The sequence below is a fragment of the Drosophila teissieri genome, chromosome 3R, assembly GCF_016746235.2.
Source record: "Drosophila teissieri strain GT53w chromosome 3R, Prin_Dtei_1.1, whole genome shotgun sequence".
Classification (NCBI taxonomy): domain Eukaryota; kingdom Metazoa; phylum Arthropoda; class Insecta; order Diptera; family Drosophilidae; genus Drosophila; species Drosophila teissieri.
The window spans coordinates 15,708,428-15,735,142 of record NC_053032.1 but is presented as its reverse complement, the minus strand read 5'-3'; the positions used below and the strand labels follow the sequence as shown (position 1 = coordinate 15,735,142).

Below are 26,715 nucleotides of genomic sequence, written 5' to 3'. Positions count from 1 at the left end.
TTTAGGGATGCTCTCGTGCTAAGAAAATAATATGAAATGGTTTTCCCAATGATGTGCCAGTTACTGGATAAGGATAATATAAACTTAAGGATCAGAAATTAACTATCCAAATGGTAATTGATTTATAGATCAATTTTTATTTGCTGTTTGATTGGCACTTACAAGATTCAGAAGAGGAATTAGAGAAACAGCATCCACCCAATCCGTTTACCTTTCAGGTGTCTTCAACGGCTTGCAACACGCGTGCGTGACGCGCAATCAAAAAAGCAGAAGGGAAGAACTTAAAATAAAATGAAAGAAGCAAACTCTGATGCTTCTATTAAAAGCGTCTGGCACGTTTCGAGTCAAAATGTCATTAAATGGAGTTTTTGCAGCATTTCCCAGGCTGGCATTAAGTTGTCCGGTTTCGGTTTCGGGTTCGAGTTCGGGTTCGGGTTTGGGTTCGGTTTGGCACTTTTAAGGGAAAATCAATTTTCATAAATTTTACAACCATGCGGCAGTTGCATATGACTGCCACGCCCTGGAGCACGCTGCTCTTTTCACCTTTGTCACGAACTTCTCTGGCGGCTTTCGGCCTTTCCCCCATTTTTGGTGGCAAAGTTCGAGGCATTGCTAAAGTTTTTGCAGCACCGCTCAGTTTTTCGTTTCGTTTCTTTTTTTTTGTTATTTTGCTTGGCAAACGTGGCGCATTTTTAAATGGTCACGTTTGGCAGTTTAAGCGCCTCGGTGGGGCAAGGAAAATACATCAAAGCGGCGCGAAAAGTGTAAACAGGCGCGTGCTGCGAAATGGGTGCCACACCCAATGGCCCCCCACCTTGCCACACGCCCCAAATCGACTTTACGCTGGCCACAAAGTTGCAGGCGGCGTGAAAAACTGAATTTGCAGCAGACTGGCGAAAAGGAAAAGACGGAAAAGAGGGAAAAGTACGCTGAGAACTTGGCGAAAGTTTGTAAACTTTTTAAACGCGCATTACACGGACTGAGCATGTTCGAGACTTGCGATTTGGCCGTGGAATGCGGCAAAAGAAGCTGGGAAATTGTAACTGAAATTTTTGGCAGAATACGGATGCGAAAGGCGATGCTTCGGTATGTTTGATGTATTCGACTGCACAGCGAACCCTTTTCGATTAAGCCAACAATAAACATTCGACTTTGATTGGATCTCCAGCTTGAGGAGGGAACTCGTGAGCTCTTCAGGGCTAGCAAACGAGTTTCTGGTAATTGAACTTGCAGATAAGTGCGTAAAGTCCCAAGAAAATTCGCAGAAAATGGTATTAAAAGTGAAAAAATCAATTCCTTGAACACATTTAAAAGTGACTTGATATCTTTAAGATGATTGTAGCTTTAGTTAAACTGATTTGCCTTATTTAATTAATTTCATAATAACGTATAAACGTAATTGCCCAATTTATAGCCAAAAATATAGCAAACACTTTGTTGTGCATCGTTGTGCTTGCTGAACAAAAAGTATTTCTAGTGCGAACAAAGTTCCGTATCCCAGCTCGAAAATATTCAGCTGATATAACAAGGTGTCATCCAATTTTAAGCCAACTCAAACACCCAGTTAACAGAACCGAACCGCCACGGAAGTTGGCCAACCTTCACCTTTTCGAGTAATTTCGCCCTGCTGAAACCCCGGCAACCAAACCACCTGCGAAAAGAGCGAAAAAAATAATATGCCGCCATTTTGGTGCAACCACTTAAATGGCAACTGTAATTAGCATCATGGCCGCATGGCAGCTGCTATTAAATAGTCCGCACTCAAAGAGCGGAAAGGGCGGAGAGGGGGCGCGGGGTTTTGGCCAACATAAACTGAGCCGAGGCCGACGTGGCGTATACGCAACGTTGGGCGACAAGCGCGACAAGAGCAGGCTCTGTGTTGTCGTAAACTCTGCTAAACTGTTTGCCACTTTGTCGCGCAAAATGCTAAACTTTGTCGGCGGCAATGGCGATGGCGATGGCGATGAACTCCACGAAGGGATCCGCAGCGAAAGGGGTTGTGGTGGGCAAACCATGAGGAGCCATCATCAAAAGGCTTAAGCAGCATCAGTCGCAGTCGCAGTTTGCCATCAGAAAAATGGGCGATGGCGCAACGCAAACTTTACGAAATAATTTTGCATAAATTTCGGGGCGAAATTTGCTTTTGGCTTTCCCGGTTTTCCCCATTCCCCCCGGTTTTCCCTGCTTTCCCAGCCATCCAAAGTCCGTGGCCTGACCTGCTCGCTGCTCCCAGCCAGCTGCGGCTTATTTACAAGTTGCCATAATATTTTGCGTGCCGAGACGAGGTCCGCTTCGCACTGAACTGCCGCTGCTCCTCCGAATTTCCCTCGATTTCCCCACGGTTTCCCGCTTGGCGACCATGCTGCTGTCTGTTGTCGACAGCCATTTTCACGCTTGAACAAATCACAAGCTGCTTAGTTTCATAATTAGAAGCGTCACATTTTCGGGGCTCGCGCACTCTTACACTCTCGTGCTGAAACTCGTTGTGCATTATGGGCCAAAATAACAGCAGCCGGGCCCAGATGAACCTGGCCAACTTGCCAGCCTCAGTTACGGCGTTATTTTGGCCAACATCGCCAGTTAAAGTTGAGTCGTTCGGCTGCCCTTCACATGGAGTGCATACACTTTGGGCTGGCAGTGGTGTAGACATTCAGAAAAGGGGTTGTATTTAAATTAGAAATATAAAAGCATAGATGCTGATTTCACGTTTTTTCATGCATTTATTTTTAGTAAAGAAAAAAAATAATAAATATTTATTATTTTGTAAATAGGTAGAAAGTAGGCAGGAAAAGATAGCTGTCTTTTGTAAGTCCTTTGCTGTTCTCTAGCAATATAGAAGCATGCTAATATTACTGCAGTACATCAACCGTATTTTTTGTACTTCCTTAGTTAATTATATCTACCCATGCTTTCCGTGTAAATATAATGTCATTCACAGATCACGAATCCGAATACGAACGCGAACAAAAGCCACCCATAGACATCGCAGTCAAAGCCCAAGCCGTCCTACAAAACCCGACCGAGCATCCTTCCTGCAGGATCCAAAAGTGAGGGGCTGTTGGTGGGCGGGCAAGGGAAAGGGGAAGGGGAGAGCAGCCTTCGCTGGCTTGTCATTATTTTAATAAAGTTATTTACCTGAAAGTATGCAGCAACATTTGTTTGCCTGCCAAAGTACAGCATGAAATTAGGCGCAATTGTAACAGAGTTGCCAACTTGCCATAAACACACCGGCAATGACTCACAAATACACATGCCTGCCCCAAATACAGTGACAAAAAAGGCAAACTTGGTCCTTAAAGTGGGCCGAGTTGGCTGAGTGCGGTGGGGGAAAGGGGAAGAAGGGGGAGCAGGGGAGCTAAGAGGTCGGTGGCAGGGCCTGAGCAACTTTTGCTTATTTATGTTGATTTTGCAGCCAGACTTGGACCTGGACTTCGGTCGGAAATGGCAAGCATAAATTAAAAGAGTTTTTTGACAACCCTTGGAAAATTATGATACTTATTATTTTGAGCAAAAGTTTTCATTACAACTTCGTCTCGAGAGCAGGTGCGATGGCAGCAGGCGAAAGCCAGCTACAAAGTTGAGCAAACATTTTTGGCAATTGAGTGGGGCGGTTGCGTCGAGGGCTTAGTGCATAAATTGCCAAAGTCCCATGGCCCAGTTTGCGCTTTATGCGCCACTGATAGCCTGCTCACCAGCACAGCCCCATTTTGCAACTCAATTCCAACATACATTTGCATGTCAGGACACCTAATCACAAACGGATAATGTCCCATTTGTCCATGGGCGGCATCCCACTCGGAAAATGCATTTCCCATTCCCCATTCCCGGGACAAGAGACTTTGACTTGCCCTCGCAGCGGTGACAAGAAATCTTAAAGGAAAATTAGCTTTTGGCTTTAAGGCTTAAGCTTTTTGGCAACGGCAAGCGAAAATCCTTTTTGGCTGTCAGCACGCCACTTGGCAAACAAGGAGGAGCTGCAAGATCCTTGCCGGGCGGGCGGTCGGAGGACACTGGTAAGTAAAAGTGCTTCTGCTGGGCTGCCTGACTCCTGGTCGTTCGGTTGGTTGGCTGGTTGCTTGGTTGGTTGGCTGGTTGGTTGGTTGGCTGGCTGGTGTGAATCCCAGCATCTAAGTCAGCATAATGCGCTAACAAACACTTTAGTTGCCAGTCGCTCACTGAGTTTGAGACACGACACTGGCTGAAAAATGCCCGGGGGTTGGATGAGATGGAGCTGGTGGCGAATCCCTTACCCAGATGGGGACTTAACGGATTCAGTTGTTTTCTATATCAACCATCCTCGCCCTTTCGCTGCAAAATCTCACGATAAATGACCATTAAAGACTGGCAAAAGGACGCTTTGAAATTATATTTTTGAATAATATTCAAGGGGCTAGTAATGGTAACCAAGCTTTTTAGTTTAGTGGCTTACTTGTGTTGCACTCATTCTTAAAGAAAACAGTCTTCGCCTTCTAATCTTACTTAATTTATCTAAAAGCTCTAGAATCATATCACCCTATATTTAATTCAAAAACTTAATTGGGTTTCCTGTCCCGCCTCTTGTGTCCTTGCGCGGTTACAAAATGGTATAAAAATTCCTTTTTCGTTGGCCTCCAGCCAAAGGTGTCGCGAATTTCGTGTGCCAGGCAAATTGCCATCTGTTAAGCCCAAACTGTAATTGGGTCAATTCTATTTTGCCCACGTTTGCTTAAGCATTTGCCAAAACTGTGTGTTTTTGTCTGACAACCGCAAGGCGTACACAATTATTTAGCCAGCAATTTGGCAAGATGGGAAACTGCCAATGCCAAACACAAACGACTATAACAACGAATTCCTCGTTTGCTTCCGTGGGCTGAAACTTTTGCATCAGTTTGCATTTGGAAGTTTTGTGGAAACGACTTTCGGCAGCTGATTCCTTCGGCCCACACACACACACACACCCATTCAAGCACGCATCATTCGATAAGGCATCAGAGATCCATAGAAAGTTTATTTTGCCTTGCGGATACTCTATAGTGGATAGTGGCAGCTTGGGTGATGAGAACTACCGACTGTCTAACTAGGCGTTCGCAGGCTCCTCTTTATCAGAGATGCAAAATGATCTGTGGAATATGTAAGGGAAAAAAAATAAATAAATAATAATAATAAGTTCGATTTCATATACATATACTCACATCCTAAATCTATCCCTAATCCTACATTATCTATCTCTGAATACATTAACATCCTACATATCCCGTTTTGCACATAAACATTTCGTGTTACTCAAATGAATATGAGAATATATATGAATATATCTTGAATATTTGTAAATCCACATCGACTAGAAGGCATCTCTGACTCCCAATAAGTATGTCCTATTGGAGAAACTTTGACTGGCGTTGACACTGGCTGCGAGAAACAGTGAGCGAGCTGCAGATGGAGTTGCCCCGAGTGGCAAGTGGTAAGTGGCAAGTGGCAAGTGCTTGTTGCTGGCCGAGGAGACCGGGTTCTTGCTGCTGTTTGCTGATTAGATTCGGGCTTATGGCTGTTTGAGTTTGGCATTTATTGATAGTTGCCGACTGCTGGCAGCTCCATAATTAAATAATTGATTGGCATCGGGCTTTGGCTTATCAATAAATTAGGTGCTAAGTGATGGCTAGACAACTCTTTCGGGCAACGGCAGAGAGTTGGCTTAAACTTTAAACAAGTGAAAATAAGTGAAATAAGGAAATGCCAGTCGCATGTGTTGCTTACTTCTCTATTTGCTGTGCGGCAATTTGATTAGTCCACTCAAAAATGTTGCCGAAAAACAAATCTCACACATGAGTACATACGTACTGGGGGAAAAACATATCATAAATTCCCAGAAATCGTTTGGGATGCAAATTTTAGCTATGCGGTTAAAAACGAAATGAAAAATGCAGCATTCAAAAGGCCCAAAAATCAGGAATAAATGTTTAAAAATGTATAACTCAATGAACATGCAATGCAAAACAACAATATGCAATAAGCGCAAAAACAAGGAAATGCTTCAACCCAGTCAAAAACCGCTTCCCATTTTTTTAGCCTTTATTTGAATCTCTTCTGCCGTTAAGTCTCTGGCAAAAAACAACAAACGGAAACGAAAATGTGTTCAAGTGAAATAAATTACTTTATGTGCTGCCAACACAACGAGGGAAAAAGGAAAAAGCAGCAGCAGAAAAATGCAGAAAGGCAGCGTAAAACGCGGCGCCCACAAAGCGAAATCACAACAAAAAAATACAAAAATACAAAAATACAAATAAAATAAGAAACAATAAGGGAAAATAAGATAGAGCCAGCCCGCGAATGGCAAATGAAAAGCGCGTAAAATAAATAAATAAAAATCCAAACTGATTATGCATGGCGGAAAAATCGGATTCTTTTATTCAACATAAAAAAAAGGTTGCAGCGGGCAGCACTCTGCCCCCTCCGCTTTTCCGATTTTCGCGGCCACGCCCACAACTAAACTGCGAAACGGCAGCCAGCAATCCACACAAATCACAACAGAAAGTAAAAAGCAGCAAAAAAGCAAAAATTTGCATTTTAATGCGCTTCACTTGTTTTGCCAGCGCCAACAAGCAACAACAAAGGGAAGAAAAGCAGACTTTTCTTTTCGGAAAAGGGTGGTCCAAAGCATTCAGCGATTGCAGAGGCAGTCCTTCGATTTCAGGCAAAGGATGCGTCTCCTGCCAAAAGAACCTTGGTCTAATTAATATTCCTAAGTGATGGCAAATATCCTTTTTATTTACCTTCTAATAATAATAAAATAATAAACAAAATTCGGGATAAATCGGGCTTAATACTATGTTTTATTTCTGAGGTGCGTGCTTTTCCTTATTTGTTTATCCAATTAATATTCAGTTTATTAGTAAATAATATATATTACTAAGTTTCATTAATTCTTATAAAGATTATAAGGTACAAATCAACAGTTTTCCTGCTGGTCAATTTCCAACTCGCATTTTAACTGCACTTTCCAAAAATTTTATAAATAACTAGGTGAATAAAAAGTTTTTACGTACAACTTTCTGGGCCAAATAATATTTCGAGCATTACGCTCAGTCTCGGTCTTTTTTATGTAGATTACCAACAATTTGTGTAATATTATGTTCAAAGTTTGAACTCGAAAATAAAAAGTTCTCAAATAATATCAGAAATGAAGGCGCTGGAAAGGAAAAACTTTTGATGGGCCGGATGGGCAAAAGGGCCCTTACCGATTTTGCCAAAGATACTTTCGCACACCTCTTTTTCTGCTTTCACGGCGACCACTGCGGGAGTCCATTCTGATATAAATTCTAACACAATAATCAAAAATCATGGCAACGGACAGTGAGATGACACCTGCCTGCCAGTTGTGTAGTGGTCGGTGTGCAGCTTCGCTTGATTTGGCCTGAAAACTTTGGAATTTGCATATTTTAGTAGCCGGAAAAGTTGCTTTCATATTTTTTAACCCACTGGCTATCGTCTGACAGTTGCCACAGTGCTTTTGCATTTCCCATTGTTCGACTACGAACGGCGAAGGACTGGCTTTTCCGATTCCATACTGGTGCGGTGGCCAAGAGGTGTTGCTGCACTGCCTCAGTTATGCATCTAAATGTATTTTACAATGTTCTTTTCATTTCCCCTGCCCCCAGAAACTCGCCGAGTTACCGAGTGTCTATAGAATTATTTGGCAGCGTTTCAATGCATTTATTGATTGAGGTTGGCAAAGTGAAAATAAGCAAGAGAGCACAACATCGAGTATGATGACCGAAAACATGACAAAATCATAAATACTGCATGCAGACTGCACTGGAAAAATATATTACTATTGTCCTATAAATTCGGCAGTTGCACTGATATAAGATGGGCTGCAGATAACCATATTTTAAGGACATTCCGATTGATGATATACGTTTTGACCTACAATTTTTTCCCCTGTTCTAAAACTGCTTCCAAAGACTGGGAAACTACCAATGTTTGGCAACTTGCACATGCCAGTGGCTAAAGCTTATTGAATCATTTCACAGTAAAATGCGGAGAGACAAGAACTTCGTGCAGCGATGGCAATAATAATCAGCATTTGCAGCTTCGAACAGCAATTGACGTTTGACAGAGGAACAACAATGGGGGCGATGGGTCCCGGGGGGATCTGCATAAAACAAAGCAATATGAATGCGATGGTGAAAAAGTTTAACATCTATCTTTTACGTCCATATGCCCCATCACTTCCCAGTTCTCTGCTCCCCCTGCCCCTCTCAGTCCTCAGTCCTTCTTATCGGTTGGCTGTCATAAAAGTGCGGAGCGTTTGCAACTACGTCATCATCAGCAACAATGATGTGGAAAAGGCAGGGGATTCCCCCAATCCTGCACATGCTCACCCTCATATCTTGTCAAGTTCTTGGCGGTGAGGTGGTGGTGTGGGGGTGGTGGGCCAATGTTTAGAGTCTATAATCTTCAAATAATGGAAAAACTTTTGCTGTTAAGCAAGAGGAATGCCAAAGCTTAGATTTGTCTTTTATTTTGGGTTCTTCATTTTTTTTCCATTTTTTCTTTGTTTCTGCTTTTGCCCCAACCTCAGGAGCTCAAAACCAAGAGTTTTGATATTTCTGTTATTTTTGTTATTTCCCCCCATGCAGTTGACAACCCTGGCAGTGCTCTGGTTGTTGTTGCTGCTGCTCCTGCTGCTCACTCGATTTTCAATTTATTTCGTTTGCTGGCTATGTGGTAGTTTCAATTTTTCTCTGAATTTCTTTTCGTTCAGTTCTATTTTTTGCAGCTGCTTCTTTGAGCGAAAACTTCATCAACTGTTTTGCTTCTACCTGTGGCTTAAAGTCTCCAAGCCAACACCACAATCCGTACATTCCCACACACACACACACACCTCCCAACCTCACCCCCCTGAGCAATCAGGCAACATTTTTTCGCAAGCATTTTTTCCTCTTGCCAATATTTTTTACTTTTCTCCGTATTTTTGCTGCAAATTAAGTTTGTGTCAAACGAGTGGGCGGCGGGGGTGGCAAGCAGGAGCCAAAGCATTTATGCCTTTGTGGCAAGTTAATTTCAATTTTATTGCCAATTGATTGAGATTTGAATGGAATGGAATGGAAAGTCCCGCTTTTGGCAACGTGTCGCCATTAAGCCATTGGCAAGTGGCAAGTGGCAAGTGGCATTGGCCCTAAGCCATCGCTGATTAATTTCTCACATTTCGCCCAACGATTCAATTGGAAATTCGACCGTTCAAATGTCAACAGCAAAATGCGAATTACAAATGTTCTCGTTTTTATATTTTTCACTCCTGGTGCCGCATAAAAGTCAAGAAGTGCCTCGTATTGGCGATGACAGCGCAATAGCCACGATTTATAAAAGGCCAACGAGATTAATACTTCCATGAACCGTACTGCTTTATTGCAAAAATACAGTAAACAGCTTTATTAGTTCGGAGACTGCTGCTATACATAAGGTTTATTTCCAATAAATAATTTTGAAAAATACTATGCAAATATTTCAGCTTTCACCCATCTCTAAAAAGCATAATAAGGGCGAATCGAAGTGCTGCAGGCACTCAATTTTAAGCCACACAATAAAGTGCCCTGAAGCGTGGAAAAACCAACCTTTATTCGCAGCATAATAAAAATCAAGAACATTTTTATCGAATTTCCAAAAGTATATTGTTGGCAAAGCAGCTTTGAAAAATGGGTCAAGTGCAACAACAAAAGAAACCTCTTAAGTTCGAAGGTCAAGCAAAGCCACATAACGTCTGAACTAATTTAATTTAAAGAAAGTGAGCAGTTAATTAAATCCAAAATCAAACTATAACCAGATGGAATTCATTAACAGCAAAAACGACAAATGGCAACCAACAATTTGCAGGTTTGCACATTTGTGCTGGCATTAATTTCGCATTGGCGGTGTCAATAAGCCAACAATCAATGCACTCGACGGCATTTTCACGTACCGCATATTGTTGGCCGGCGGGTGAAAAGCAAATTAAATTTCCCTGAAAGGTCTCAGCTGAGATAAAAAACTGCAAATGCAATTTGCGTTTGACGCTGGTGGCGCCGGCGGCGCGGGCCACCAAATCGTTGCATCAGCTGCATCAGCTGCACTTGGCTGCAGTTTTATTGGCCTCCGCCATCCGCCATCCGCCATCCGTTTTCTGGTTACGTTGACATGTCTTCTCGCCCGATTCCCAATTCCCGAAACCGAGCCCCCGCGGAGCCCCTGGGTTTCTGTGTTTCTGTGGTAAGTTCTGTTTGAGATTGCACCTGCATGGATATCCGTTGCAGGTCTGACTGCCCCGCCCACCCTCCTGCTGCTGCCGGGGCATTTTCCATTTCCCATTTCCCATTTTCCATTCGCCCCCTGCCCTCGGCCCATCGTGGTCATCATCGGCGGCATCGTTGCATATTCATACGTCCCATTGTTGTTGGCATGCAGTTGATGCGGGCGAGCTGATTTTTATGTGGCTGACCAGGCAGCAGGTTTGGTCCGTTTGGCCATTTTCTGTTTGGTTTTTATGGTCTCAGCGAGCGGAACAAAAAAGGCAATTCAAGCCGGTCAATTAGGGTTCCGCAATAGCCGACACAAGAATGCTCTCCCCTACTGAATACGTATATTTCAAATATTTCATACCTAAGCGTGTAAAAATGAGTGATTAGGTTTTGTTCAACACAGGATGCAATTCAGCAATTAGTGACTTTACTATTATGAGTTATGTTGATCCTTTTATGTTTCTCGAAACCAGTTAACAAGTTACCCCAGTTGACCAAAGTGCGCAAACACCCACCAAAATCAATCCTTCCTGCTCCAAAAAGGGCATCCGAATAGCTCTCGCTCCGTTAGCGAGATATCATGGCGTGTCTGAATGGGATGATGGTTGGATGGACTGCTGGGTGGATGATGTGGGGGCCAGAGGAGCGCCGGCGTGTGTCACGTTTAAAATATGCGCATTTTTGCAAATGACATTTCAGTCGCACCGCACTATCACTAATTGATATCATATGATGGAATTCATGCACAGACACCGACTGACCGGCGATGGCAGACGGCAAAGGACTTCCAGGACCTCCCGGTCCTGCCGATCGGTAATCGGTGCTTGGTGCTTGGTGCTTGGTGCTTTCATGATTGCTGGAATGGCGGTTGCTGGTGGCGGCGAAATTGTCGGGTTCATTTCTGCCCTTTGCTGTTGCTGTTGTTGGTCGATTGCCGTTTCGCTTTTTGCGGTTTGTCGTCGCGTCAGGACCGCCATGTGCCCCCGTGTCCGTCGTCCTGTGTCCGTCGTCCTGCGTGCTCTGTCCATTGCCCTGCGTCTGTTGTCTGCTGCCTGAGGTTGGCCGCTCTGCGGTGCCGAGACTGCGGCCCGATCATTCATTTGTCAAGTTGTCAGGACACGGTTCGTTCGGCAGTCGGCAGTCGGCAGTCGGCGAGATATCCTGTCGCTGACATCAAGAACGCCATTTAGATTTCCCAGCTGCCGATGTGGCTGTAAGTTCGTGGTTGTACCTCCATCTTCACCCCCACCAAATATCTTCTCAATGCCAGATTAAGTTGTTGAGGTCAGAAAACAAACTGTTTTCGCAGTGGTTAAAGTGGTAATATTAACATATTTTTGAATTTGTACATTCAAGTTGTTCTAACATATTAAGAACTATACTTCAAATTGAAAATTACCACAAACTGTTCATCACAAACTACATATGTACTCAATATATCAGATCACTCTAGCTCTCAGAAAGCATTCAATATACCTACATACAGCATACAACAAGTCAGTTCAGTTCTAGACAAATTCAAAGTAGAAAGTTAAGAAAACACCAACAGACACAATGGCATTCGGTGACAGCGTATTCGACCGTTTGGATGAGTGGACTAAAGGCGAAGTGAAGCCCGGAGAATTGGGCCGCATCTTGGCCATTCTTCTGATCCTGATAGTAATCTGCATAGCCATCGTCACTGTGGCTCGCATCGTGGTGTCTCTGGCCATACCAACCTTGGTTATCGTGGCCCTTTTGCTGGCCTACCACATCATCACTCCTTCGGAAATGCAAGATGGTGTCAGGGATATTCCCGATATTCTAAAAGCGTGTACGAACTTTATATCTGGCGTGTTTTGCAAGTTGAAGACGAACTAAAATCCTTGCCAACCACGTATGGCTTGTAAATTGTTTATATATTTGATATATAGTAGATAATACGCAGAAGATTTATATGATCAACCTAATATAAAAAATGTAAAAAAAAGTAATGTTTTTTCTTTTACAGGGATAGAAACTGTGCAGTACATAAAGGACAGAACACAACCCTACCATTACTAGAAGTAATTTCCAATTGTCAGCCATTCTTATGTGGCCTCTCGAATAACCCAACAGCATTACAGTCCTTCACACTGGCCCATTATTTATTTATAGCCCCCACGTTGTTCACATATCGATAACCGAGTTTGCCATCAACATTCCTGTCAGGACATTTAAAGGCCTAACAACCAGACAATGAGTGGGGCAGAGAGACAGCTACAGGACAGAAGTTGCAGCCCAGACACAGGATCCATGTTTATGTCCTGGCCGGTCAACAAAAATTGCCAAGCTGCAGTGCGACCCATGGAAGCCCTCTCCCCTTTCCCCCTCCCCTTCCTCACACCCCCATGGAATAGTTTGCTTGCCGTTTTTGTGTGTGTGTGTTGGCCAAGTTGTGTCTCGCTGTACGTTTCACCATTGACCGTGACGCTCGTTTCGCCGGCGCGATTGCGAACTTTGTTGCTATTTTACCAACTAACCCCCCTTCCCCCCTTTGGCTGGGGGTCCATCTATGGAAACGTGCGTTGTCTGCTACCTGACGGTTGACTTTCTTTCTCTAATGAAATGCGGTTACAAATGCAATTTTACATTTTTCACAAAAAAGCATTTTATCTGTCGACGCCAGGCCCGGCCCGAAAACGCAGACTCGAAAACTCCAGGATGCGACTCCAGAGTTTGTAGCACTGCGCGAAAATATCCCCCAAGTCGCAAAAGAAAATATTTTTAAATATTAAGAAACTACTAATGGGTGAAAGGGGCATTAAAAACTACAAAATATTGATTGTTTATGACAAATACTCGTACTTGTAGATTATTAACACAACATCTTGAACATGGCACCTGCAATTAGTTGTAAACTCTGCACTGTAAGCGCACAAGCATCGACACCTAAAATTCATTTACTATCAATATTTTTTTAAGTGTACTTCCTGCAAAAGCACAGGCAGACAGTCAGTGCACGTGACACTTCCAAGCGCCGCTGTCCCTCTGCCAGTGGGTGGGAATTTCCTCTATTGTGTTTGTGTTTCGAGCGTGTTCCTGTTCGGGCCGCTGCTCCCAACGCTCCTCTCTTGGTCGCCACGTCCATGGTTCCACCATCCCACAGCCACTCCCATTCCCACTCCCATTGCCACGTCCCATGTCCCAGATCTCCTCCTGCCGAGCAGTCGTCAGCTTGTTTGCACCTTGTCGAAATTAGTGTTTGTACCGAAATGAACACGATTTGTTTGACCAGCAGGTGTTGAAAATACACTGCTCGCCATGCTCGAGTTGGTTGTCCGTTGTAGGTTGTCGGTTGTTTGGCCCTCCGCTCTCCGCCCTCCGCCCAGTGTCCATGGGTCCATGTCCACCCTTTTTATCGCCCATCTGCTCCGCTTTGGCGTGTCATACGCGGCGTATGGGTAATGTTTTTCAAATTGTTGCGGTCAGTTTGAGAGACATTTGGTCGGAATTGCTCTGTTTTGTTTCGGTTTCTATGCTGGCAGCGGTTTCAGTTGGTTGTTCTGCTCTGTCCTGTTCAGTCCTCCAGTTTTATAAACATCATGAACACTTTGTTATTTGGGTTGTACAATTTGTATGTGAGTTGTCAGCGCTTGTTAAAGGGATTTGACCTCTAGCTATAGGTAATGAATATTAGTCGCATCATTAAAGAAATCAAATTAATTTGTAAAATATTCTTACATTTATAAACGTTGTAAGTCTTGTTTTCTTTCAGGGAAATGCAATTACAATATGTCAAACTATATAATCAGTTCCTTTTAATAGGATGACATGTTAGTTAAGTACTTCAGGCACATCCAGTCAGATGATTTAAAGTGCATCCTCCTCAAGGTAAAATATTAATGTGCAACATCATTTTTCCATTGCCGTTTTTCATTGCCAACGAGCATCAAAATGCTGAAGTGCGGCCAAAATATGCCAGACTGCAAATCAAAATGGCAGACAGCACTGACAAATAAGCCAGACGAGTGCAGCAGATGGAGAGACATTCCAGACAGCAGGACATTCAGCCAGGATTCCGTTTCAATGCCAAATGCCAAAAATGCAGAAGGTAAGTAAGTGCAGCATAGGCCGCCTGCCATGAATGAGTGCTTGATGGTTGGATATGGACGGGCAACCTACAGCCCACATCCCGGCAAACTCATTAACAAGTTGGCACATAAAAGCCCAACAACTATTCGGCGGTAACCCAAAGAAGTCAATGCCTCGGCGACAAGCTGCCGCATCAGCAGCCGCAACTAATGGCTGCCAGACTTGTGTCGGTTTCGGAGTTCTCAGACCCCAAAACTCAGTTCACAGTTCTCAGAACTCAGAACCCAGACCTCCAACTTCCCCGGTTTCTCAAAGTTCTTTTTCGACAAGGCCAAGGCAAATACTTGGCGGCTGTGTGCAAGTTTTATTAAAAGCCAACAGTCGGCGACATCCTGCAAGCGGTTGGCCAAAGTTGGAGGTTTTGGGCGAAGGGACACGGCTTGATAAATACAGCCAAAATTATTGCGGCACTAAATACAGGAGAGATCCCCAAATGAGTGCAGCTAGTTTGTATATAACAGTCCTTATTACCAACAACATTGCAAACCGTTCCTCTTACCCTATATAGTTATTTCCTTCAACTATTACACAGTTTAGGTCGGACTAACAAATAGATGAATTACCTAAAATAGTTCACCACAGCCAATGTCCACTTTATTTGCCATTCAAGAGGCAAGTACCGCGAAAATTATGGCTCACATGTGTTGCCAGTCGCAAACTACTCATTGGAACTGCGGATTTCTGGAGCGACGCCGGCAGCCGAAGAACAGACGGAGGAAGTTCTGACTTCCTTTGCCAAGATGGAGTTCCCAGTCGAAATTACCAGCAGGATGGAGTGGGCTGGAGCTACGTTCTCAGTTGAGTCCATACACATCCTGAATACCCTAACCCTGCAAATGGTCCTCGCAGCAGGCCGAGTGGGTGGCATAGCAGCGGCACTGGCCAGTGGGACAGCAGCACTGCCTCAGGATGGAGGTGCTGTAGGGGAACACGATGATCTTCCACTGGTGGCCCAGTTCCAGGGTCTCGTAGTGGTAGCCGCGCTTGTAGATCACCATGGGCGTGTGCTCCAGGTAGTGGGGCATAATCTCCAGCAGACAGGCATCCATGCAGTTCACAAAGAACTGCACACAGCTGATGAGCTTGGCCAAGGTGTAGACACGCGTGATGGTCTCATCGAAGAAGTAGACCGCGTCGAAGCTCGGCGTCTCCTTGCCAAAGATCAGCGCCACCTCCGACATTGTGCTGAAGCTGTGCAGAGTGGTGCATCCCGAGGGTCCGCTGGGAAAGAACAAGTGGGTGACGCCTTCCGTCACCAAAATGGGACTGGCACAGGCCGGCGCATCGGCCACATCGGCCAGGACGTACTTCACAGGTCGTAGCCCGTACTTCAGCTCCTGGACGGCTCTTATGAAGTTCGGATGGTTGGCCACGTGTGGCTTCAGCTGCCGGAACCTGCTCCTCACCCTCTCGATGAACTCGTCGCGGATCGAATGATGCACTGCCACGGTGGCCATCGGAAATGGCCGAAACGGCTCGTGCATCAGCTCCGCCAAGCAATATGCAGCAGTATTCAAGTCTCCCTCCTTACAAACGCACATGAATCGCGCTCCAGGCCAGGTTCTCGTCTTTTTCATGTCTGGCCTCTAATCGGAATTGGAATCGAACATAAGGACTGTGGAAACCTTTTTCGGTAGGCGAATCTTCTGGAACTTACTATCCTCGGACCGCGCTTAGTGCACTTCAGGTTGTGCACCAGATCGTGCGTCACGAAGTTTGGCTTTATTTCACACATATTTCACCAGTTCTATACAACCAAATTCACTTACTTACAATAAATTTAGAAACAAAGATTGACGCTTAAATACTGGATATAACAATTAAAAAGCTTCATAAAAACCTGTTATTGAAAATCTTCAAACTTTAAAGGTATTGCCTTTATATCGTGGCGATAAATACGTGTTATGATGCTGCGATATAGGTTAGTATATGCAAATAGCGATCAAACTGGAGAATAAGCGGCGAATTTAATATGCAAAATCTCTGAAGCCGCCCAAATTGAGCAATCAAAAGTTCTGGGAAATTAACTCCCAAAGCTGGGAGCTTCCACACTTTGGACTGCCAGCTTTGGGGCGAAGTCGAGTCCCTTTCTTCATAATGTATATCGCATACTCACTTATGCCGAAAAGTTAATGGAACCAAGTAAAGGCGAGATTTCCATGCAAGAAAGCAGCATTTTCCCAGGCACACACAAACAACTATGGAAAACAAATCAAGCGCAAAGTAAACCCAGCCGAGAAAAAATAACATTTTGGCGCGATAAGAAACTTGCTCAGACTTTCCACAAGGAATGCAAGGAAATATATGAAGGCAAATAGACTGGGGAAGGCAGCCAAGTCCTGCAGGATGGAAAGACAATGCTAATGCCATTTGCTCAAGTGCCATCATCGGAGGCAAACTTGTGTCATATAAAGTCTAAACAAAGGTAATAAACAAGTTAGTCTTTGTTTTTCGTGCGCTAGCAGAGGGTACTTTAATTTATTCAAAGTCTTTCAAGCCTTTCAGTGATTCAGTCATTGGTGAATTGAAGAGCTTTCTTCCCAAGGAAGTTCAATACTTTATTTTTCTTCTAATTCTGGCACATCCAAGCTGTAGTGCACACAAAGCTCAAACCTTGGCGATTTATAATACAACAGCAATAAATTTGCCCATCATATCACATATTTATTTTACGGATTTTGTTATTTTTGCAAAAGCTGAACAAAAAACACAAACAAATAAAGCTTTAATATGCAACTGAATGCAATGAAAATTAAATTACTAATTTGTTTTGCGGTTGATTTGTTTGCTCACTAGAAAATGAACAGTAACAGGTTACAGATACAGTCCCGACCAAGTAAATAGTTCTCTTTCAGACTCAACTATATAAACTATTAAACTATATAAAAGAGATAGTAGTTATTCGTTTATGTAGCTAAATATGAAATAAACACAGCTTTCTAACATATTTCCGGTTTGGATTAGTTCCGATGAAATTGTCAATATAAATGGTTGTGTTTTGCATGAGAAAATAATTTAATTTAGTAACTAAGCGGACTTCTACCGCCCATCGCTGTGTTCCGCCCACCAATTGAGGCGTGTCAGTCCGAAAGAGAGCGACGATGACAAAAATTAACTAAACCATCCGTCGTGGCAGCTAGTCAACTGCCATGGTCCATTCAATTATTCATTTTGCATGCAATTTCGAATTTGAATTTCATTTATGCAACGTTTTAATTAAATTTTTTGCTTCTTTTGCAGCTCTAGCCGCACTCACACCCCACAAATACACACACCCCCACACACACACAGGCACACTCTAACACAACAGCAGCTGCCGCTTAAAGCCACAAAAATTACGCATACGCACTGTATATATTAAATTAAAAAAGTTGACACGGCGAAAGCAGAGCAGCAGCTGGGGAAAAAGTTGTACGACTTTTTGGATTTTGGTTTCCACATTTGGAAATTGAATTTCGGCTTTCATAGTTGTTTTTGCCATTTCACTTGCTGGCTGAGCGCGCGATGAGGTGTAATTTGAAAAATGTTTGACAAAATGACAGGGGCAGTGATTTTGAAATACAATCTGCTCGCCTAAATGCGATTCACATTTGCCAGCGAAGGTCAAACACAATCAGTCTGCCCCCATGCATTAGGTCTGCACTTAGAGGAAAAAACTAAACTAACTAAAATGTACATATACATACGTATATTAGAGGGAAAATAAACTGAAATAATTACAATTTGAGTTTAATTTTAATAGCAGAGTCTTGTGGTGACATTAGTTCTTTTAGTTGAGAAACTACTATTCTTATGAGGGCCTTTGTTTTTCTCAGTGTCGGCACTTAACGAAGGGGCGCCTGGTTTTTGGCTGCGAATCCAGCCAAATAAAATATGAAAATGCTTGTGCCCGGCATTAAACGCTGTGATCACATGGCCCCTCTGCCTTCGCCCCCCAAAACTGGGCGTGGCAGGATATGTGGCTGGTGGTGGCCGGGCATCGGGAATCGGGAAGTGCAAATAACTGTTGCCAAACATTTTCAGCGAAAATGTTCGCATTGCATACATGCGGCGTATTTCGGGGGCTGGGCGGGAAGGAGGGGAAGGGGAGGGGAGGGGCTGCAGTGCCTGCTTGTAGCAATGCAAGCAAACAAGATTTAACGATAAAATTTTAATTAGTGCATAAATGGGCGCCTGATTGTGTGGGCGTGGTCGCATAGAGAGCGCAAGACATGTTGGCCACACACACGCGAGTATTGGTAGTACGAGTACAGTACGAGTACGAGCCTTCATGAACCCAGAGCCAGACACATTGCGGCTTTGGCACTCCCACTATAGGAGCATATATGCTTCCATTTGCCAACGCACAGGCATCGCATCGTCTGAAAATCGAGATGTGGAAATTCGGAGATGCAGAGATGCAGAGCTGCAGATGCGGAGGCCATGAGGTGGGCACTCCCCGGCTGAAATTAAGAAATTTTGTCCCGCTGCCATGTGCCGTGTTTGCATTGCCATCGATGCGTAACTTTTCGCTGCACGACTCCCGATAAACGTTCATTTTGAATTCTCCGCGGAGTTTCTGCTATATATAGTGTATTCTGTATTCAAGGAAAATGCACTATATGACAATTTATATGCCTGTACTTGCACCGCCATAAATAAGCCTGTTCTATAGTGACATGGAAATAATTTGGTAAAGGCATTTACGATAAAAACATAAACGTTCCTTGCCAAATCTTAATACAAAATATGTATGGGCTTGCATTAAATGCCCTAAAAAGAGTAAGAAACTCTGGATGAAAGAGCTAAAAACATAAAAACCTAGCTGATACACTATAAATATAAGCAAAGTGAGCAAGATGAGGCGCAACAGACCGCCAGGTACTAACTTTATTCAATATTGCAGCTCGACTGTTCTACCTTTTCCTAACCTTTTTTCCGTTTCATTTTGGCCGTTACTTGCCTTAGTTTTTTACAGCTTACTCGATGGCTGCTCGACATGCACTTTGCATACATTTTGCTTTTACGATCTGACGCTGCGTTTAAATATTTAGTAGATAGTAAACTATGCGCTACCCACGTTCCTCTTCTCTGTGTGGCGATGTGCGTGTGTCTGATGAAATATTTATTAAAGTAACCAAAGGCATGCGAAGGCATCGAACGACTCAAAGGATGTGCCTTCAGGATAGAAGATTGAAGTTCATTTGTGTGGACTGCCAGTGAAAATGTCTGAAACTGTGATAAGTGACTGCTTCGCTCTCAGCTGGAATCTTGGCTAGTGATCCTGATCAAGAATATATAGTATACACTTTATAGAGTCGTTTCTTCTACTTGATACATGCTTTCCAACGAGTATAGTACACCCTTTTATTCTACGATCCTGATCCCCTCTTCTAAATTTATTCAGTTGCTATGCTATGAAGTTAAAAGAGTGATTTTCGTCCCATCCACACAAAGCCGAATGCCAGAAACAACTGGAAATTGAATCACAGTGACCACTTTGCGGCATCACTAATCAATCCGGCAAAATAGAGCTGTCTAAAATGCTCGCTGGCTTTTCGCACGCAACCGACATTCAACTGTATGGCCAAAATGCAGAATTTATGTTTTAATTAAAATATGTAAATGCGCCAAATCGTGTAGAAGGCCTCGTTGAGAGCCGCTTGGCCGAAAGTGACCAGGCAAAATCAGCCAAAAACATTTCACACATTCACCAATAATGCGATTGCCGCAAAAATGAAGAGCAAATCCGCGATGTTAGAGAGTTTGTGTGCTGAACAAATTTGAAAATGTGCGCCGCTTGTTCAAAAACTGCGGACCGCGAAACAATTTAGTTTATTTGCTTCTAATTGCAAACAACAGTTGTCTGATTTCTTTGCATACACACACTCTATATATTCGTATGCTACATATATACGAGTTTGTTTCCCGATTTCCCCTTTCTAGCGGAATAACGAATTTATTTTGGCCAGCGAAAGTGGTGCTCTTTGCTTTTTCAGTTTGTTCAGTCAAGGCTGAACATCGATCTCAAATCGCAGATGGAAACAAATCCACTGAATTGCCCGCAATACTCTCAACTATTTCGAAACATTTTCAGACGGGTTCAACTTCATTTCCCAGTTCCAGTTCATCCTTGACCAGGGCCAGAGCCCAATTGGGAAAGTTCAGTGCCCCATTATTATGCATGCTTCAGTGGTATTCAACATTTGTGCTAAATCCGAACTCAGGCGTCGTCATCATCATGACCAATAAATTCGCCAAGATGTCCATTCTTATTTATTTTCGCATTTCCAGTGTTTAGTTTACGCTTGAGAAAATCGCCATTTTCCCAACTTCATTGCGAAGAAACATTTATATATGTATGCAACTGCAGGCAACATGTGCCCAAGAGTCCTGCGCTGAAGCCCAAAGTCCAGGCCCTACTGCGAAGGAAAAAAAAAACCAAATAAATAGAGCCCAAGGAGCGAAGGGATCGAAAGGAGCCGAAGGAGCGAAAGGACGAAACAAACTCAACTCAAGTCGACTCTGTCATTGCCGTTTCAATTTCCGTTTGAATTTTGCACTTCATTTCGCAAGTTCGCAATTTTCCTAAGAAAAAATCCAGCTCGAAAAAAAGGACGAGAAAGGACGAAAAAGTACGAAAAAAAGCTGAGAACAGAAGGCAATGCAAATACGAAAGTGTATAAACAAAACAAAGCGAGCATACACTCAATGTGAAGCAGAAGATGACAATAAATTGTCACAGTGGGAAAAAGGAGCGCAGGAAAAATTGTAAACACGAACAGCTCTCCATGATAATGATGGAAAATCATGGGCCCAAGCCGGAGACAATTGCACGTAACAGTGACTGGCAAGTCTTCTGTTTTCCAGCGATGGCCCCCAAAATCCCCGCCATCCACACTGCAAGAAAATGGGAAATAAAATGGGGACATAATAAACAAGCAAAGTGTGTCTTTTAAATTCATTTTACAGTCATAGGTTTTTTGTTGTTAGGAATAAATAACAAAGATTTCCATACAACAGTGGATACTTCTTTTCAGATTTGTAGTATTCCAATGTTTTGGGAAAAGTATGAAGTGGAGTTTCTCCAAGTGTGCCGACATTGGCATTGCCTGCTGTTTATTTGTTTGACAAATAACGAGCCAAGCCCATAATGAAGGAGGTGCAAATGATGTTGGCATTGTTTATTCGACTGCGAAATGTAATAGGCGCCTTCAAGGAGCAGGACCAGAAGGATCCAGCTGGGCGGGGTCGTGACTCCCAGATTTGCTTTACGTTTTTTATGGCTGATTTGACGGGAAACGGAAACGCGAAATTGCAAAAGCGCAATAAAGTGTAGCATAAACAAAGGCGCGTACGCCGACTGACTGCCTGCTGGATGGAAGTAAATATATATACATAAGCATATATACATACATATATACATATGTACATGGAGTGGCCGGGAATATACGAAATGCTACGACTTGAAAGTAAATTTGTTTGCCACACTGTTGGTGTTTGAACTTATGCTTTATCTTGTTTTATTGCACGCAACGAACAGATTGTTGTTCGACTTTTATCCGCGTTCTACATTCAATTGGTTGGGGCTTTTCCTCTTTTTGGGGACTTGGCAAGCTGCATTTGTAGTAATTTCATTTAGCACTTTGCGGTTTAAGCAATACATAAATATTCTTAAATCAATCTCTCCTCCGGTGAAGCACAATTGTGAAGCAGTATTTACAGTTTGCGAATACTTTGCTCTGCTTGGACTGTTGTTATTTTCCACTTGTTTTTCCACTTGATGGCGTTCGAATTTGCACTGGAATAACAAAATTCTACAGTCATGTCTATCACACGAAATACATGTGTTTGTGAGCCATTATGCAGTGTCAGCAGAGTTGAGTGAAAATACGAATACGAGAATTCCTAAAGTACGGGCGCCCATGCCAAGGCGTTTGGATTGACGCATGCATTTCTCGCCGGAGGCTGCCTGCATATTTATGATTCGTGTGCGTCTTATAAATAAAGAAATTGCAAAATGAAAATGCAAATGCAAAAACATCAGTTCCTGTGGAACTGTGTCAACAATGCGTGCCATAAGTCTACCTCTGCTCACCCAATTCCGCACCCAGCACCATCTGACCAGGGTCGTCGTGTACTTCGCATCCGGCAGGTATGAAATATTTTCATGTCTTGTCCAGCTCGATGAGAGTAGGGAATATCCTGCAGGTAGCTATCACAAGCTATCACAAATTAAATACTAACAATGCAATATCATATTTGAAATGTAGCCAAAATCTGTTTCGGAAAGCAGAAAAAAGTATGTCATTGAAATATTCTTAAATTTGTATTTATGAGAACGAAATAACTCTGAATTGTGATTTTTACTGAATTTTATTGATTAAGCTGTATTATTTTTGCCGGATTCCGTAAGACCCTACAACATATTTAAAGGGTACGAAGCCCCACGCAGCTGCTGACATCATCAGGAAAAGTGAGGACGATATCCCAAGAATTAAGGGTGGCTGTTCCGGCGTATCAACAGTTGGTTCCTGGCCCCAATACAGTGGAGTGCGGGTGGAATAGAATACGGGGTAGATGGAATTGCACTCAAGGACCCAGAAGGGGCGCCTCTTTCTGGGCGCAGTGAGGCATGGTCGAACTGCTTTATCGACGCTATGTAGGTTGCCAAGCGACCGTAACCAAGCGTTCCCGACCAAAACAGAAAACTGAAAACTGAAAACAGAAAGCAGACAGCGCACAACATTCAACACACAAAACCCAAACACCGAGGAGCCAGCAAGGCGTAAGGAGCGCAAATCCCGGGGAAACAAACGGCTCTGCGAAAAAATGGTAAGAAATGTGCCTGGAAAGTGTTGTCAGATACTCCGGAGATACTTATGTCCCTGCCCAGATACTTTCGCGCGGAAAAACCGACTCGGCGAGCTCGAGGAACGCCAGCGGAGGCACTGGCAGTGGACTCGGCGTCGGCAGGCAGGCGAGGAAGACCCCGGCACCGGCCTCCCTCGAGGATTTCATCATCAAGCGGGACTACACGGGAGCCCGGGCTTTTCTGGAGGTGCGTACGGATTACTCTGGCCTCCCATTCAGTGGACAATCGTGGCTGGGTTTTCACAATTTAGTTTCTTATGCTTGGCACCAACAGTGAAAGTAACTATCGCATATTAGGCAGCTTTAATTTAATGATTTTCGTTTTTTTCCTTACTTATATACATGCCTGATAATTTACGTCAACTAATTAGTGCTTATTAGTTATCACTTTTTAGTGCTAATTTGAATTTGAATTTCTTGTCAAAATACAAATCGCATACGAGAGGCAATAGGAACAAAGCTAAGTTTATGTAATCATTGGTTTATTTATTTAACTTATAAAGCAGCAGTGCGCAATAAATTATTCAGCTTAATTCGCGTTGGTCGGAATTACACAACGAAAATGTAGTTAGATTATCCAGAATGGGCTTCGAAGGTGTATTCATCGAGAGGAACAGCAGGTGCGTCTTCTGGGAATTGGTCTTTGAAATTTTCACACAACTCCGCATCACTTATTTCATCCAGGCATTTTTGGAATGACGGCGATAGAGGATCTGCCTTTGCGGCTGTCAACGCGATTAAAAGAAACACAATCAGAGCAAAGAACTTCATGGCAGAGATCACTATGCAATCTGACTATATGTCAGCAGCTTTTATACCAGTTTGGCAGACGTTGAGTTGAAGTTGGCCTAGACTCGTTTTTGAATTACTTATAGCTTAGTGACGCGTATAATTTTGCATCTCATAGTCCGAATACATAAATCGATTGATAGCCATCGTACCGTCCATTGTATTCTGAACGACACTGTAAAATTGGAGTTTACTGAATTAAAATATTGTGGTTCAAAGACATGTTACCTTTGTTTATTCATAATTGATTTGCGCTACCACATGGTATTAGTATAATATTAGTTTTGTTCGAAAACAACTGGCTATGTTTGCCGAAATGGACCTGTTTTATATATGCAATTCGGCGAAACTTGTTTTTTAATTAGCTCATTTTTGCATTTATACACAGTGCTTTTATTATCAGTCACTATTAAACCAGTGACGCTAAATGTCGTGATTTGTATCAAGCATGTGCACCTCTAAATACTGGTATTAAAACTAACACGCTAGGGTCTATCTACACTTTTTTTGTAATTTATTTAAAGGAAAGCTTAAAGAAAAAATCGAATTGTAGATTATCTAACTAGTGCATCCATTTTAGTTCGCCAACGATGACGAGGACGAGGAGGAGGGAGCCCGAGGACCCAAGCAGAGCCAGGTGGATCAGTGGATTGCCTTTTGCAATTTCCATTTGGGTGATTACCAACAGGCACTCGCCCAGTACAAGGCCATACAGCAGGGTTCCTCGAGTCCGGATGGGCAAGTGGACCTCAACCTGGCCGTGTGTATGTTCTACTTGGGCCTGTACGAGGAGGCCCAGCAACTGATGGCCAATGCGGCTGAGAACCCGCTGAAGCAGCGACTGCTCTTCCACTTGGCCCACAAGCTGGGCAGCGAGGAGGAGTGGAGCCAGCTGCAGGAGGAGCTGCAGGACTCCTCGAGCTTGGAGCAGCAGCTCAGCCTGGCCTCGATGCACTACATGCGGGCCCACTACCAGGAGGCCATCGACGTGTACAAGCGGGTGCTGGTGGACAACAAGGAGTACCAGGCCATCAATGTCTACTTGGCCTTGTGCTTCTATAAGCTGGACTACTACGACATGTCCCAGGAGGTCCTGGACGTATATCTCAGTCAACATGGCGATAGCACCATAGCCATTAACCTAAAGGCTTGCAACCGATTTCGCCTCTTCAACGGCCGTGTGGCCGAGCAGGAAATCAAGAACATAGCCGACAATGGCACCTTCGGAGCGGATCTGCTGCGCCACAACTTGGTCGTTTTCCGGAACGGCGAGGGAGCATTGAGAGTGCTACCAGGACTGCTGAATATTATTCCCGAGGCTCGCTTGAATCTGGCCATATACTATCTGAAGCAGGGGGATGTCCAGGAAGCCCATGCTCTGATGAAGGAGCTGCAGCCCACCTCGCCGCATGAGTACATACTCAAAGGAGTGGTCCATGCTGCTCTTGGCCAGCAGCTGGGATCGGTAAGGAAACATATACCTATCTCTATGGAGAAAGCAAAGTTTACACGATGTTTTCTATCTCTTAGAAGGAGCACATCAAGACGGCCCAGCAAAACCTGCACTTGGTGGGCAGTTCGGCAACAGAGTGCGACACGATACCGGGTCGCCAGAGTATGGCCTCCGCCTTCTTCCTCTACGAGCAGTTCGAGGAGGTGCTGGTCTACATGAACTCCATTCGCAGCTACTTCGTCAACGACGATGTGTTCAACTATAACTTTGCCCAGGCCAAGTGCGCCACAGGATACTACAAGGAGGCGGAGGAGTTGCTGATGCAGATCACCGACATGGACATCAAGAACCAGCACACCTACTGCATGATCCTCGCCAAGTGCCACATACACTGCGGTCATCCCGAATTGGCCTGGAATGTATTCATCACCAGGGATACGAACGCAGAGGCCTTTATTCTACTGCAGTTGATTGCCAACGAGTGCTACAAGTGCGCGGAATTCTGGGTGGCAGCCAAGGCATTTGATATGCTCGAAAAGTGAGTGGAATCATCAAGTGGTATAGCACTGGGACAATTTAAAAGAATTTCATTTCCCAACAGACTCGATCCCAGTCCGGAGAACTGGGAGGGCAAAAGGGGCGCCTGCGCAGGAGTCTTGTTCGCCTTGTGCACCAAGGCCCAAAGAGGTCGTCCTGGCGGAGGAATCTCCGAGGTCATCGGCATTCTACGCGACTCCTCGAACTCGCAGGCTGAGGCCATGATTAAAACCATTAGGAAGCACATCAATAATTTTAAGTAAACCATCATTTCAGCAAAATTCAATTTTGTGCATCATAAGCCAACTTCACGCATATAAATACAATAGAGAGATACTTTAAAATCAAATATGTGTATGATAAGCTTACAACATCTTTGTTAGCTTTCGTGGGAGTAAGAGCGGCAAATCGGTTTCAATGCTTGAGGGAATTAACTTAAAATTGATGTCCAATTTCCATAATTAATGAAAATTTGGTTAGCCGCCACACAAGTCAAAGAAAATGGATTAGAGAGCTTATTTAAAACTAGAAGAGCTTTTAAGAGGTGAAAAATGATACTAATTCCTTTGCAACTGGCCTGGCAGCACTTTTCACGTGATTGCTGATTGATTTGCGGCATACACGAATATAATTTGTATCCGCAAAACAATTTGGTTAATTAATTGAAGAGCAATTTTATGAAGAAAATTAAGCCTGGCATTTCGAAAGTTATCCCAG

General features: G+C 43.6%; 4 protein-coding genes across 5 annotated transcripts; 2 read left to right on the top strand and 2 right to left on the bottom strand.

The window, feature by feature from the left end:
• Positions 1-11,699: 11,699 nt before the first annotated feature.
• On the top strand, positions 11,700-12,205 carry LOC122621583. The gene has a single exon (XM_043799496.1). The coding sequence runs from the start codon at positions 11,808-11,810 to the stop codon at positions 12,111-12,113; it is 306 nt and encodes a 101-aa protein (XP_043655431.1). The 5' UTR covers positions 11,700-11,807; the 3' UTR covers positions 12,114-12,205.
• Positions 12,206-14,938: 2,733 nt separating this feature from the next.
• On the bottom strand, positions 14,939-16,171 carry LOC122621347. The gene is made up of 2 exons (XM_043799187.1): positions 16,024-16,171; positions 14,939-15,952 (listed from the first exon to the last, which is right to left on the bottom strand). The coding sequence occupies exons 1-2, from the start codon at positions 16,099-16,101 to the stop codon at positions 15,191-15,193; spliced, it is 840 nt and encodes a 279-aa protein (XP_043655122.1). The 5' UTR covers positions 16,102-16,171; the 3' UTR covers positions 14,939-15,190.
• A 6,528-nt stretch (positions 16,172-22,699) lies between these two features.
• LOC122620806 (intraflagellar transport protein 56) lies at positions 22,700-26,325 on the top strand. 2 transcript variants are annotated; one of them, XM_043798436.1, is made up of 5 exons: positions 22,700-23,180; positions 23,242-23,406; positions 24,589-25,473; positions 25,539-25,999; positions 26,063-26,325. In XM_043798436.1, the coding sequence occupies exons 1-5, from the start codon at positions 23,178-23,180 to the stop codon at positions 26,259-26,261; spliced, it is 1,713 nt and encodes a 570-aa protein (XP_043654371.1). In that variant the 5' UTR covers positions 22,700-23,177; the 3' UTR covers positions 26,262-26,325. The 2 variants fall into 2 exon arrangements, with proteins under 2 accessions (XP_043654371.1, XP_043654372.1); XM_043798437.1 differs by lacking the exons at positions 22,700-23,180; positions 23,242-23,406 and adding an exon at positions 24,041-24,272.
• LOC122620808 lies at positions 23,686-24,007 on the bottom strand. The gene has a single exon (XM_043798438.1). The coding sequence runs from the start codon at positions 23,988-23,990 to the stop codon at positions 23,793-23,795; it is 198 nt and encodes a 65-aa protein (XP_043654373.1). The 5' UTR covers positions 23,991-24,007; the 3' UTR covers positions 23,686-23,792.
• Positions 26,326-26,715: the final 390 nt, after the last annotated feature.

Excerpts from the sequence above, each read along its gene's own strand:
- LOC122621583 (XM_043799496.1), top strand. The coding sequence starts at position 11,808 with ATGGCATTCGGTGACAGCGTATTCGACCGTTTGGATGAGTGGACTAAA.
- LOC122621347 (XM_043799187.1), bottom strand. The coding sequence starts at position 16,101 with ATGTGTGAAATAAAGCCAAACTTCGTGACGCACGATCTGGTGCACAAC. Across the intron at positions 15,953-16,023 it reads CTAAGCGCGGTCCGAGGATA|AGGCCAGACATGAAAAAGAC; the intron begins GTAAGTTCCAGA and ends AATTCCGATTAG.
- LOC122620806 (XM_043798436.1), top strand. Across the intron at positions 23,407-24,588 it reads GAGCCCGGGCTTTTCTGGAG|TTCGCCAACGATGACGAGGA; the intron begins GTGCGTACGGAT and ends CATCCATTTTAG. Across the intron at positions 25,474-25,538 it reads TTGGCCAGCAGCTGGGATCG|AAGGAGCACATCAAGACGGC; the intron begins GTAAGGAAACAT and ends TCTATCTCTTAG.
- LOC122620808 (XM_043798438.1), bottom strand. The coding sequence starts at position 23,990 with ATGAAGTTCTTTGCTCTGATTGTGTTTCTTTTAATCGCGTTGACAGCC.